General features: G+C 45.4%; 2 protein-coding genes across 6 annotated transcripts in view; one reads left to right on the top strand and one right to left on the bottom strand.

Moving 5' to 3' along the window:
• CD99L2 (CD99 molecule like 2) overlaps positions 1-9,442 on the top strand; it is a 28,889-nt gene extending 19,447 nt beyond the window's left edge. Inside the window, exons 7-11 of the mRNA XM_085060318.1 lie at positions 1,373-1,435; positions 2,486-2,527; positions 2,646-2,759; positions 5,183-5,248; positions 5,697-9,442. Coding sequence (XP_084916444.1) covers positions 1,373-1,435; positions 2,486-2,527; positions 2,646-2,759; positions 5,183-5,248; positions 5,697-5,761 — 350 coding nt within the window. The 3' untranslated portion in view covers positions 5,762-9,442. The remainder of the gene's footprint in view (positions 1-1,372; positions 1,436-2,485; positions 2,528-2,645; positions 2,760-5,182; positions 5,249-5,696) is intronic.
• Positions 9,443-11,998: 2,556 nt separating this feature from the next.
• Positions 11,999-14,283, bottom strand: part of MTMR1 (myotubularin related protein 1) — a 38,041-nt gene continuing 35,756 nt past the window's right edge. For all 5 annotated transcript variants that reach the window (XM_085060307.1, XM_085060308.1, XM_085060309.1 and 2 more), the window contains one exon: positions 11,999-13,256. In XM_085060307.1, coding sequence (XP_084916433.1) covers positions 13,092-13,256 — 165 coding nt within the window. In that variant the 3' untranslated portion in view covers positions 11,999-13,091. The remainder of the gene's footprint in view (positions 13,257-14,283) is intronic.

Genomic DNA, 14,283 nt, shown 5'->3' with positions numbered 1-14,283 from the left:
CTGGGGGTGGGAAGGAGCCCCTGCCTTGAATCCCTGGCAGAGAGGGGCTCTTCCTAATAGCTTGCTCCCTGTCTATCTGCAGGTTTTTTCCCCAGGGTCTCCTCTGACCCGTTAAGTTGCTGTGGTTGTGTTGAGTTCCCCCACGCCATAGCTGACAGCTCTTTAACCGAGGGCATGTGCTGCTGGGGTTCGCAGTCACTGCCAAGGTGTAAATCTAGAGCAGGCTCAGGTCCCGGCATAACACACACTATGGGCTGGGAGGGTTCATTTTCCATCTCTGAAATACTCCAGTGAATGAATCATTTGTCTGTGAGGATTGTTCCCCTGAGCACTTGAGCTGGGAAGCAGACTTTGCACGGCTGCTTTATGGATGCCGGGATGGCTGTATACCCTGCTCGCACGCGTAATTAACAGGCAGGTATTTTATGACGTTGTATTAACTAGGTGACTTGTCTGCACTTTGGTATTCTGGGTTTGCTGAGGTTTCAGGCTCCTGCAGGAAAAGGCTGAGGCGCTGAACTGCTGGAACGCAGCACTGGCCGCAGACCAGCGCACACGTTCCCCCGGCATCGCTGCTCCCTGGACTGCCTGGGACCTCTCCAGGCTCTGGCATAGTCAGGCCTTTCATTCTTTTCACACATTACTAAGCCCATAAATCTGGTTTTTGTGGTAAGCTGATGAATAAGGCAATCTCTTCCAGGCTGTTAAAGCCAGGGAAAACCTGCACAAGGCACAGCATCAGAGAAGGAACCTTTTGCTGTCTTGGCATTGGGTCTCTTCTCCCATCACACACCTTGCTGCACCCCAGGGCTCCCTCTGGGACTGGAGCTGAGATGTTCAAAGCACCACTCATTCAGCTGCAGATTTCTGCTTCTCTGTACATTAATTAGACTTGCCCACTACAAGGTAACTTTTTTGCCTGTACTGAGACATGCTGTTGCTCAGTTCTTCCCCTGGACTTCTCTGTCCCCCTGGGAAGGATAAGGGTCAGCTCCTGCCTGCAGGACCCCAGGCCCAGCTGGTGCTGCTAGGGGCTCACTGGTCCCCAGCAGCATGGCCACAGCACACACAAACGACTCCTTCCTGCCTCCTCCACTGCCAGCTGAGGCTGAGCACCAAAACATTTTGTGAACTCTTAAATACATCAGTCATTTCAGTTAAAACAATTATACAGTAGCATTTAAACTAGTCAGTTATTACCTCTTCTATGACCTTAAAATAATTCAGGGTTAACATCTGGCAACTGTGAGAGAAGCAGAACTACTTTTTGAGCAGTCCCAGTTCTCAGCAGGGATGGAGTAGTGCACGATCCCAACCTCTGGCACAGCTGTAGCTCCCTCAGGTGCCAACCACTGTTCTGTTCTTTTTAAAGGATTTTCAGACGATGACCTGGCCAGCATTGTGGACGGTGGCTACAGCCCGGACAAGAAGAAGGGTAAGTGGTGACCTATACATGGTTTTTCCTTTAGCAGTCATGGCTCAGGGTTACCCCCAGCTCCCGGAAAGAGCCCTGTGCAGAGCAGTGCTCACTTCCACAGTGGGGGAAAACAGGTCTCTGCCATGGAGCCAAGGGAAGAGTTTTTGGCCTCCAAGATCACACGTGGTGCCAGCAGTTGGAGGTGCTTGGATTTGATCCTGTGGGGGCTCTGCAGCTCCACTGCCACCAGGGCAGACAGGACCTGTGTCTCCTCTGTCACCTCGAGGGCACCCTGGTGCCATGAGTGGGTACATGCCTTTGTTTGCCTTCTGCCACACGACCACCAATGTCTGGAACAAGGGGGAAATCCAGCAACAATCGGATAAGGCTGGGCATTCACGAGGATCCACAGTATTAAATATTAAAAGCAGTTGCATAAAGAGCTGAACACCATGAGTCCAATCAACATTTAATAAATCCCTGTGCCAAGGACAAGATGCAACAGAGGCATTAATACAATGCTGACCTGCTTCCATAAATTCAGGATGTAAGGGACTTGGCAAGGACTGCGTTTTCCAGTGGGAGCAGCTTCTCCTCCCAGCTCAGTTTCTCCAGGGAAGGTGATGTTGAAATAGACTTCAAGCCATTTGTCTATTCCCTGACATGATGGAGCTCAGCCAGTCACCTGCCTGTGATGGCACCAGTGTGCTGTGTAATGCTCTGACAGCCCTTCAGGTGTTCCCTTGACCCTGAGCAGTGGAGGTGTAAAAGGTGGGGCTGAGGGTGCCTGTCAGACAGGCAGAGGTGTCCCATGCAGAGGATCCCCCAAAACTCAGCACACACACACAGGGGGAGAGGAGCAGCTTCAAAGCCCTCTGAGGAGCAACAACAAACAGCCCAGCAGAGTGTGGGGCAGCAGAAATGTCACATCCCATGGGGGCATCTGCCCACCCCCAGCCCAGGGGCCACACTGCCACCCCTGTCCTGTGTGTCCCCTCCCTCCCTCTCAGCACAGCAGTGGGGGGAGCAGAGGGGTGCAGAGCCACTGATGGCATTGTGTCTGTGCAGGTGGCAGTGGCGGCGGTGGCAGCAGTGACGACGGCTACAGCGGTAAGTGCCACCGCTGGGTGGTGAGATGGGGTGGAGTGGGGTGGGATGGGATGGGGTGGGGTGGGATGGGGTGGGGGGTGTGTGTTCCCCCCACACAAAGCTCTCTCTGTGCCCACAGTGGCAGAGACAGGAACCATTGCCGGCATCGCCAGCGGCCTGGCCATGGCACTCATCGGGGCTGTCTCCAGCTACATCTCCTACCAGCAGAAGAAGTTCTGCTTCAGCATCCAGCGTAAGTCCTTGCCCAGCCCCTCGGGGCACAGAGCAAGCGCACACCTATTTCACCCCGAAGGTCAAGTGCCCCTGAGCTGGTGGAACAAAGCCCCAGCCCCAGGCACTGAGCCCCCTATGTCAGGCTCTGCACAGGCAGGGACCCAGCAGCAGCAGCAGCAGCCCCAGGAGTTGCTGCCACCCCCGGGGTGCACACTGCCCCTCACACCCCACAGACACAGCCCGAGAGCAAACCATCAATACCAAACACAGGAAACACAAAAAAACATCCCACTCCAAAATAAACAAACCACCCCCCCAAAACCTCAGCAAGCAGTAAAAACTCACCAGGCTGCAGGGAAGGAAGCAGGGGCAGTGTCTGCATGTGGGGTTTCAGCCCACTGCACCCTCAGCAGGTGTGTGACAATCACTGCAGTGAACTGCAAATGAAGCAGCAAAACTCACTATTCCTAGGAAACACCTTGTGCACGGGCTGCCCTATAAAGCTGCTTGGTGCAAGCACTGCAGGAAGGTCCTCAGCCTCAGCCCACAGCACTCACCTGGCCGTGGTGGGCTCCTGCAGGTCTTTATGGCAGAGAGGTTGCAAGCAGCTGGGAAAAGCTCTTTTTAAAAATTAATCAATTGAAATCTCCTGTGAGTCCTGTTTGCTCTAGGGAAAGGGTGTTTGGGGTTGGAAATTTCTGCTGGAATCGTGCTATTTTCCCAGTTGTGCCTGAAACAAACAGCATTTTGGTAAATTAGATCAGCAGGAAAAGTCAAATGAATGTGATGGAATGAAACACCCTTGTATATTCCCCCCACTTAAATGATATTTTGGCAAGAATAAATAATAAAAAAAAAAGGAGTAAAGGCTTTGATGAGGGGGAAGCTGAGAGACACAAAGCCCCAGAAAGGCGGCAGGAAATTAAAGTTAATTATAAAGGAGGATTAATTTAAGCCATCAGACATGGCATGCTGGGCTAATGTCAGGCCTTAGATGCATTGCAATGCATGACAGAAATCTAAGAGCCGTCAGCTGCTGCAAAAGTGGCTTTTTATTGAAAAAACATAAATTGCATTTGGTGTTATCCCAGCAAAACACATGTCTGGGTGGAGGCAGTGGTGGCATGCAGTGACCACTCGCTGCACGGAGGAACAGGCTTGGCTCTTTCTCTGCCCAGCTGTCCTTCAGCTTGGAGTCTCTCCTGAGGAGCATTTGGTGATGATTCCTCTAAAGGACAATGCTGCCTAGGACTCTTCATCCTGCTTTCTTTGCTTACACCTCACCTCCTGCTCACCAGCCATGCCCTGGGCTGTGGCTCAGCCTCCTGGTGTCCCTGAGCTCTCCCTGTGCCTAGGCAGGGGGGGAGCTGAACCCCTCCTGCCTCCAGGGCTTGGCCAGCTGCAGGCTGCAGTGTCTGCTGGCATGGGGACTTCATGGGTTTTTTTCAGCCAGTTGCAGAATCCTTTTTCTCGTGTGCCTTGGAGGCAGCAGCTGCGAAAGGTTCGGTTCGGCTTGGCCCTGGCATCATTCCCTGCCTCCCTCCTTCACTGGGAGATACCAGTGAGCCCCATCCAAACCTGGTGGTGAGGCACAGTCAGTACCAGCCACACCCTGAGCCACATTTAGATGTGCAAACAAGTTACAGATGCCTAAAAGGTCCAGGCTTCCTTTGCAGACCAGCATCCTAATCCCTCCCTAAAGGATGCAAGAGTTAGCACAGCACTCCCACCTCTGCCAGTCCCCACAGCTGTCCCTCAGAGGAGCTGCTGAGGACACCTGATGTCCATGGCACACCCCAGACTGTGTTAATTCATCTGCAGCTCTGAGCTGGACCATCCCCTTCCCCCTGCCCACCCTCCTGCAGCCACCCCTGCCCAGCAGTGCCCAGCCTCGCTCCTCGGCCTCGGCTCCACTTGTTGATAACGCTGGGAACTTCTTTGCATTTAAATAAGGGACTTACTCGGGATTTGACACCCCACTGGGATGGCGCTTCATCACCACAGCCCTGCTCTGAACTGCTTCTTGAAGCTCTGCATAATTTAGCTCTTAATGAGGCTGTGGCACATCTCTGCTGCTGCACAGTAGTCCTGTCCAGAATGCCTTCCTCCCTTCCTCCTCCTGCACTCCTCGGAGCTGAGCGCCTTAGACAGGAATTAGCTGGGCTGCCTCGCATGATAAAGATGAAGCAGGAGCCTCAGACAAAAGAGCTGCTGCTGGAGCTGTGCCTGCCAGGAGCTCCGGGGGCACTTTGAAACCCAGCGAGTCTCGGCACTGGCTGTGGGTTACTGAGGCTTCTGTGCTGCTGTCACTGCAGAAGAGGTTGCAAAAAGGCATCTTGGCTGTTGCAGCTCTGAGGCCCATTACCAGAGTTTTTAAGGCATGAAAGCAAGTAATTTTACTTTCTATCCTTCCCATCTCACTCTCTCTATTGTACTTCTCAGAGGGACTGAACGCGGAGTATGTGAAAGGAGAAAACATGGAAGCTGTCGTCAGCGAGGAACCCCAGGGTGAGAGCCTTGTATCCCCACCCCTGCCTGCATCCCTCCACAAAAACAGCTTCACCGAGGCACTTCCTTAAAGTCCCTGTGCTGCACGGAGCTGCCGTGTCCCTTTGATGAAGGCACCGCTTAGGTGATGCTACAGCTTTTTGAGAAACACCCACCACAGTGCTTTTACCCCTTTATTGCACACAAAGGAAACCTGTGGTAAGAGCCCAAGGAGCTCATGCTGCAAACGATGGTAGTTAACATTTAGCTTTCAAGTATCCAGCCATCGAGAGTGCCTTGCACAAGAGAAGCATGATCTTCCTTTCAGTCACAGACAATCAAGGCTGCTGCAAAGGCTTTTCCAATGTCACATACAATCAGCCAGCGCTGGGCACCCGTTGCTTGTGCCCTGGTTCCATCGTGTGCTATTGTACTCATGTGGGGTTTTTTTTTTTTTATTTCTCCCCAGTGAAATATTCAGTCCTGGAAACACAGTCAGCAGAACCACCAAAGCAAGACAGTGCGAAGATATAAAGCGTGACCCAGGGCTAGAAAATAATCAGTCAGAAGCAACAGAGATCTTACATGCTTGTAATTTAGCTTTTAATTTAATTTTACTCCAAAGCTATTTAATGTGTATTTAGGCTTGATCTGACTTTTTATTGCTCTAGGCTTTAGGGTTGGACTGGTAGCATGTGTTTATTTTTTGTGAAGAGGTTTATGTTTACATCGAAGTAGTATTTAGCATTGGTGTGCAGTTGTATGGAAATCCACAGAAGGTGCTTCAGCCGTGGTCAGTGTTCAAGAGCTCACAGGTATGAGGACAGCGAAGTGCCTGTAAATAGCAATCCAAAGCCAAACCCTGCACAGCCCTCTGCAAAGCGCCTCCAGCAACCTTCTGCTGTCAGCTCCGGGCACATCACTTCCAACAGCGGGACAAAGCTGCACATTTCCTGAGGCTGGACTGCAGTCGTAGTGTAGCTACACCTAAAAATGAAGTGCCTATGGCAGGTCCTCGTGTGGGGCCTTGGGCTGAGCCAGGTGATTCCCTGCTCCCAAACCAGGAGTTGAGGATTCTTCACCACCACCACCCAGCGCTGGGCTTCCTAACCAAATCAAAGGACCTGATTTGCACACCAATTCACAAATATAGCTGATAGCTGTGTGTCCAGTGTTCACTTGTAGCAAATACCATTTGAATGCTCCACTGTGCTAGCCATCAACAGAGCTGAAGTTACACAGTTTGTCTCTGCGACTTGAGATACCTACATTGTCACCACAATTAAAGCTCTGTGTGTCCAAACAAGTTTGAAAGCTTGGATGCTTTCAAGGACAGGTTCAGATCTCAGTCACACTAGAACAAGTGACAGGTTTAACCCAAAAGAAAATAAACAGAGCAAGTATCTGTTAAGACCTGTAATGCTCAGTACCACAACAGAAGTCAAGCTTAACAAGATGCAGTCCCCTCCTTCTCCTTTCATCAGCAACTATCAGGAATGTTCCCAGCCACCCAAGAGGCAGAAAAAGGATTTAAGCTTCTCTCTTTGTGTCACTAACCTTTAAGAAAGGCACAACCTCCTGAGAAGATGAATCCTCCATCACAGTCCTGCCTGGGGTTCCTGCAGCTGCCTGGGAAGCCCTGGGCTGGGAGTGGTGCTCAGCAGGACATTGGGCTGCACTGGGACAGTGCACACACAGCCCCTGCAATGCTGCCTAACTGCTGCCCGGACCTGACCTTCGCTATCTTGCAGGAATTTCTGTTTAGATTTCTAATCCCTTCCTGGCCTTTTTGACTGCTGCTAAAATGTGGATAACTGCCACTTTCCAATACATTTGTCCAAATCAATGATTGCTTAAAAGGCATGCTCTCAAGTGAAGGAAATTTTCCTTTATGTGGTGTAAAAGGTACTCACTATTTATATATAAACCTGAAGTGTGAGCATTTTGTACTGGTTTGCAAATCTTGTATTTTGTGAACATGTACTAAGAAAACCAAGCCTTTCAGTATGATATACAAATCCACAGCTTTCAGGTAGACATGACTTCCAGAAGGCCTTGCCAGGAGGTGAATCAGCCCAGGAGCATTGCTGCCTAACAGCTCCATTTGGAAGGAAATTGCATAGTAACTTGGTTAAGTATTTTGCAATAGCTGCACAATTCTTTATGCTCTTTTTAACACTTGCATTTTTAAAGCCTTATACTAGCTCTGGTAGAACAGCTATAGTGGTTTATAAGGTGCCTCACAACTATTCAGAACACTTAGGCTACAGCGATACTACTCTGAACTACTGCTGCTTTGTTTTATGAATGTGTGGAATAGGAAAGAAATATTTAAGTATTGGCTCAGATAATGGAAGCATAGGAAACAGAGATGAGATGCACTCTGTATACTCCCAGAGGAGGATTTCCATTGAGGAAGTGTGGTCTGCAGAATTAGGATCAGGTGCCAGCTAAGCCATGCAGCTGAGTTTGTGTATCTCCAGTCCCAAGCACCAGCACTTCTTTTTGTTCTTTTCCAACTGCATTTGAAAGCTGTAGCATGATATGTGTTTTCTGGAAGTTAGTGTAGATGAAGTGTTACAACATGGCACTGATGATCGCTAGAAGCTGTTTTCCCAGCTTAGATCCAGTGCTCATAATTCCACCTCTCCCTTTGCCAGTGGCTGTGTTCTTGCAGATGCAGATCATGGATTTTACCCTGTCCTCCCTGTTTGCCAGAGGAGAGTGCAACAGCCAGTGTGGTTTAAAGAGTACAGACCTACCCCTCCTCTGGGGAACTCTTCACTAGGCACAGAGGAAGCATAACTCTAGTTCCAAATACTGCAGGTCACAAATTAAAAAAAAAAATAAAAAGGCAGCAAGCTGTTTCACTGGAAATCCCACCCCAGTTTTTGGGACTCAGAAGCTGCTCCTTTGCCCAAGGCTCTTCTCTGACCATACTGGCTACTTACACCTTAGTGTAGTGTGTAGGTATGTGGAAATCAATAAATGCACAGTGATAGAGAACACTTTCAAAGTGAATAGTGGCAGAATTCAAGATTGCTTTCTCTAGGATTTCAAGTAAGAAAATACTTGCAAATCCTGCAGTAGAGAAATTAGACTTGGCCTTCTCTTCAAAACTGGACAAAAGTCAGAGTCTTAGTGGTAAATGTCAGCAAAGGCTCAAATGATTTTTTATTGCTGTCTGTCCCCTCTTCCATCTGAACTGCCAGACCAGTCTCTGAGAAACAGGGAGTTTATACATCATCATCATCTATATTTCAGGCATTATAGCAACTGAGAGGTTTCCTGTGTATTTTCCTAGTAGTGATCTCAGTTCTGGAACAGCTGACCCAGCACTGACCTCTACTTTCATTTAATTACTATTTATTCACTTTAAATCTGGATACGTATTTTTTTAAAATCCTGCATTTAAGCTCGGTACACATGGCATGAACTTTCTTGTCCTTCATAAAAAAGGCCATAAACCACTAGAAAATTGGTTTGCTTTTTTTTTCATGAGTCCAAAACCTGTATATACAGATGCCCTGAGTTTCTGTACTACGTGTGCTTTAAGCTCTTTTTCTTATGACACCTCACTTCTAAAGCTGTTTTAAGTGGCAATAAAATGATTCAGTAAAGGTTTGTCAAAGGTTTGACAGAGGAAAGAGAGAATTGAAAGAATTCAGCTGGCTCTTTTCCTGTTTATTCTTTCAATTACTTGCATTTTCCTTTGGCAGTACTTCATTTCAGATTCCTCAGCTGAGAATACTCTGACATGAATTTCAGATCTTTCTGGCACTATAAACTCAGTCATTTTCATGCAACCCCACTAATGAACCCTTACAAGTGCTCCATTGTCATCCTTAACTACTCATTTGTTGTGATAAAAGTGGAATTAGTCCATAATACCATTTCAGATTCTGAAAAAGAAGGATGAGTCGGCTGGCAGAGGCTTTAAAAATTGGTTCTGCAACAGATGAGGTTCAGGAACAAACAAAGTTCAGAAACAACGGGGTAGTGAAATTAGAGAACACTTTCTTTTGGGTGAAGTTCCAACTTAGAAGCAAGACAGATTCCTTGCTGCTGAGCAAGTGACCTGTACCAAATGAAGGTTGAATGTTACGCTGTAAGAAAATACATTTTGTTAATGCGCATGTAAAGGTCATGGGGGTAAAAACCAGAATTTAACTACCTTTGGAAAACACCAAATAAACCAAGTTGACTAGAAAGACATTTCAGACTTGCGTTTTTGTGGGGTTTTTTCATGTTGGAAGTTAACTGCAAGTGGTTGGCTATATCCTTATGGTGTATCACCTCTTCTGTAACTACACTGAAGACTATTTAAAAAACCAATCCAACTGGACTTAGTGAGAAAACAAATACCATTGTGAAAACTGCAATGGTAAAAATGAAGTATTTGCACACACACACACACACACACACAACCCACTCTGCTCAGGTCACCCAGCAGCTAAACTCGAGGCAATGCCCAAGGTTTCCTGTGGTTTTCTTTACATTTCTTCACACATATCACACAGTAGATAAATCTCCCATGCAGTGCAAACTAAGCTTTGTATAATGATGCCATGCTCAGTCCCACAGTCAGAAAAGGTGGTTTATATTTCAAAGTAACTACTTCTGACTCATGTTTCTGGTAGAAATAAACTCTTTCTTCCCAACTGCACAAGATCTGGCAGTTAAAAGCCATCGATACTCTCTTAGTTCAGCCAGACATGGTCTCTCAGCAAATGGACATTCCTTTTTGTTTTTTACCATAAATGTTTCACCTGGGGAATTGTCTGAATTGCCCATTTTACTGTGTCCTCTGTTGTGGGGCTTAGTGCACACGAATGAGAGCTCGATCCCTTGTTTTCAGCTTATAGAGAACTAGCTGTTCTTGGTGTTACTACACACAGCACATGAATTGTACAGATTCTCTCGGAAAATGAAAGCAATGTAACAGTTCTTGTTTAAAGCTTTAACTCCTTGAGAAGGCTGCCTCTGCAGGGAACAGAACCAGGCAGATAGGAGTGTTTTCCAGCTTTAAAAGCCTTCTTCCATTTTAATGAAACAACAAAAAATTACTTTTATCTACAAAGGGGAAAGAAGTGTAAATTCAGTTCTGAAACAGGACTAAAATGGCAAAGTGTCTGATGCTGATGATTTGCTTAACTTACTTTACAAGCAAAAAATGTGTCAGCTTGTTACCAAGGCTTCATTCCCTTCTGGGACACTGGATTCAGGTTGTGCCCCCTCTCACATGTCATTGACAATAGAAAAATCCTACAAGCCAAATGCAACTGTTTGCTGTCTTTGCACATTCTCTTGCTGAGCAGACTCAAAACCAAAAACCAAAGCAGAAGATCCAGCTTTGAACCAGAAGTTAACAGCTCTGTCCAAGGTGCATCAGACAGGGAACAGGGTTCTGCTCTTTCCTTAACTAGTTCAATACTGCCTTATTGAAAAATAAAAAGTAATGGCAGAATTAGTTGTTAAATCAATAGGGAAAAATCTGATTATCAGGAAGCAAACTGAGTACAACAACAATCATCTCTTCAGTGTAAAGCTATGCTCTAACTAACTTGCACATGTGAGCTATAGAATACCTCTGAATATTTCCATGCTAAGTATGTACAAACCCATCCATTGTGCTGACACATGGAACAGCAGGACCCTCCCCCAGAGCTCTCCCTGCACATCAGAGACTCACTGAGCTGTGCTCAAACTGGTGGATATGCAGGCAGTCAGCTGAAATAACTGGTGTTCTTCTATGCAAAACCAAATTCTCAGAGTTTAGCTCTAGAAATCCAAGCTTTAAAAATCTCAGAACGCCCAAGCTAATCCAGTCATCGCTTTTGCAATAATTACAGAGAAAATGTTGTGATTATTAGCACAAATATAGAGAAAAACTTCAAAAGATTTTCTTTAGCACTGCATTTTGGAGATAATGTACTTTACTTTAATATACAGTTAAAATGTCAAGGAAATCTGAAGTACGGAAGAGTTTAATTCAATACCAGCTCTACATATTTTGGCAATGTGAAATTCACTGCTGGCACACTGTTCAGCAGAACCATTTGTACAGGAAAACATCTTTCATTTATTCATAAAAAGCCTGAGGTTGATTAAGAGATGCAACATTGCAAACCTTCCTAAACTGTGTTTGTGTAGGTGAATCTTTATTATGAAAAGCATTCACTACAGTAAGAAGGACATGTTGAAATACCCTGCACTGCACAGTAAAGGTGTAAGACTGGATACAGCACTTCAGCCTCTCCAGCTGAAATCAGGAAGGTGCTCAGCAGCTCACTTGACTCATTAACTACGTGCTGGGTAGAGTTAATGCACAGAACGAGACACGGAAAAGCACCGTCGTGTATTGGGAACAAATGTGCAGCAACAAATGAATACTCACAGTCAGTAAAACCCACAATCACCATATAGAATCAATTGGCTCTTAAGAATGGGGCTTAATTCCCAGCAGCAGGACCTGGAGCAACACAAGCATGAGTCAAAAAGCAGAGCTGCAATATTTAAGTTTCCTAAGGAGAAGAACCAGATTTTCATGAAACACAGCAAGGAAAACAATCCAGGGAAAATTTGCAGCATGCACCATTTCTAGGCTTTCCAAGAATGCCAGTGAATAATGTTCTAAACAGAGGAATGTTATGGTAATCAAATCTCTCCAATATGAGCATTTTTGGGGGAAGATGTGAGAAAGTTTGGAATGTATATTTAACATGAAAACACAGTTAAATTATTCATTTACAGAAAAAAAGCTAGTAGGAATTTAAAAAACAAAAAGCCAAGAGGCTTTATTTCAAGAAAACTAATTAATATCATATTATTCAAAAACTTTGTCAAACAAAGTCATTGCAAGTTAAGGTCCTCAAAAGGGTTTGGACAGGCAGGATCCATTTTGTGAATGTACAGCTTAAACCCACGGGAGGATGCATATGTTCAACATCACATACACATGGGTATAAACGCACACAGCTTTGCATTTTGTGTGTACGCTTAGAAACAAAACACACTTCACAATGTGGAGCTATACAGACTATACAATTTACACAGCTGGGTGTCATTCCAACCCCAAATATTACCATTTGCTAGAAAACAAACTTTTACTTTGTACAAGACCTTGACATGAGCAAGTTTACCCCTCGCTAAGGAGGCTGAAACTGAACAATAAGCTAAACAGTCAAAAGACTTTATTTCAACTTGTACAAAAGGCATTAAAAAACCTAAAATACATGCTTTACCAAATATATTACATCATACAAGTCAGTGTGGTGTACTTGATAAATCCAGCTCGACTTCATCCACTTTTAATGGCATATTTAGTTTGAAATGTAAAACTGACTACACTGGAAAACACTTATTTTAAAATCAATTTCCAAGTGCATTATCTAAAAAAAATAAATTGCTCTAGCAAAAAAAAATATATATATATTACTGACTGAAATAAGGAGCTCCCATTCAGAAAAACATTTTGTGTTCTGTGAAAGCATCATGTGGCATTTCATCTGATTCTCTCAACCAGGCATGGTACTCTAGACAACGTGAGAGGCATTTTTCTGTCTGCTTGGCAGATGGATTCCTTTTTAGGATGGTTAAATTGTTAGTTGCTCAAAACAAAGTTTAATTTCACAATTGGTGATTTAGCTAGAGTGTCAAAACACGTGTGGGAACTGCCAACAAGAAAATACATCACATCTATTGAAGCTCTTTTTGGCCTCATCGTGATAATATCAGGCGCAGAGTAAGGCATGTAGATCACAGCAATTACAAGTCACTCACAATCCTTTTGTGATGGGAAAAGCATTTCACCCTCCTCTGTTTTTACCTGACATTGATTTTTTCACATGGCTTTTGTTACACATCACACAGAGGTATGCACTGGCGTGGCAGAATGGGAAGGAGATGAACCTCTGTCAGAGGAGGAGGAAATGGAACGCGTGGCAGCTTCCCGCTGCAAATCCTCAACCTTCTTCTGAAGCTCTGTCCGGATGGCCAGGAGCTCTTTCAGATTTTGGTGGATTGGAACCTGCCAGGTAAAGAAAGAGAAGGCTTACTTTGACTCTCAGAGTGAGTTATCTTTTCCAGCAATGCTTCTGCTGTTGTCTTCAATGACAAGGAAATCAACACTTGTGAATTTCAGTACATCAATATTTAGAGAAAGTGTTTCTTTAGTCATTTGAAAAGAAACACTTCAGGGAATGAAATGTTTCTTTCTAGCAACACACCTTTCTAGCAACACAGTTGGCAGGGAACCTATTCAAAAGTGTTTTGAAAGGGTTTTGATGGGATACCAAACATACTCCAGTAAATGTACCTGTATTCCTTATCAATACCACTGTCAGCTGAACTCAAAATGCCTTTCCTGGGAATGATTTCTCTGGTCTCTTGGGACAGAACTTACTTTACAAAGAGAGTAAAGTTCACAAAGCTGCTTCCATATGGAGCATCTTGTTACTCTTCTAACCAGGCATCTTTCCAGGAGTCTGACTCTTTCCAGTGAGAAAAGAGCAGCAGCCAAGTGAATGGTGCTTGGACCTCCCAGAGTCACACTCCAATAAACCTTTCACAGAAGTGCATTGTACAGGTTTCTGCTTCTGACAGTACCCAACAAACACCAGAGATGCACCACTCTGCATCAGAGTTCTTAGCCCTTTCTGAAACATTCAACTATTTCATGGCCAAAGGAAAATTCAAGCCACTCTGTGTTTTGCAGCTGGATTGTTATCTCAAACAAACAGAGAAAATCCTCCCCCCTCTTCCAGATTCCACAACAAGGCCAAAAAAGTTTTAGCCTAAGTTGCTTTTAATTTATTTTATCCTGTACAAACTCTAATTGTTTATAGCTTTTGGAAAGAGCAAGATGGGAAAAGAATTTAATTGCACTGATGCAACAATCATGGGGAAATGCAGCACTGGGAGACCTACAGATTGCTAGATGAGGAATTTATACCCTGGGCTTCGGGAATGCCAGGCTCCAGGGAACTGCATTCACTCACTATCACTTTCTACTGCTTAGCAGTGATTGGTAAGGCTGGGATGCACACCTGAGCATG

Source organism: Lichenostomus cassidix, chromosome 4A (genome assembly GCF_008360975.1).
Source record: "Lichenostomus cassidix isolate B80296 chromosome 4A, HeHo_3.0, whole genome shotgun sequence".
NCBI classification, from domain to species: Eukaryota; Metazoa; Chordata; class Aves; order Passeriformes; family Meliphagidae; genus Lichenostomus; species Lichenostomus cassidix.
Note: the sequence above shows the minus strand (reverse complement) of the source record. Positions and strands in the feature narration are given on the sequence as shown.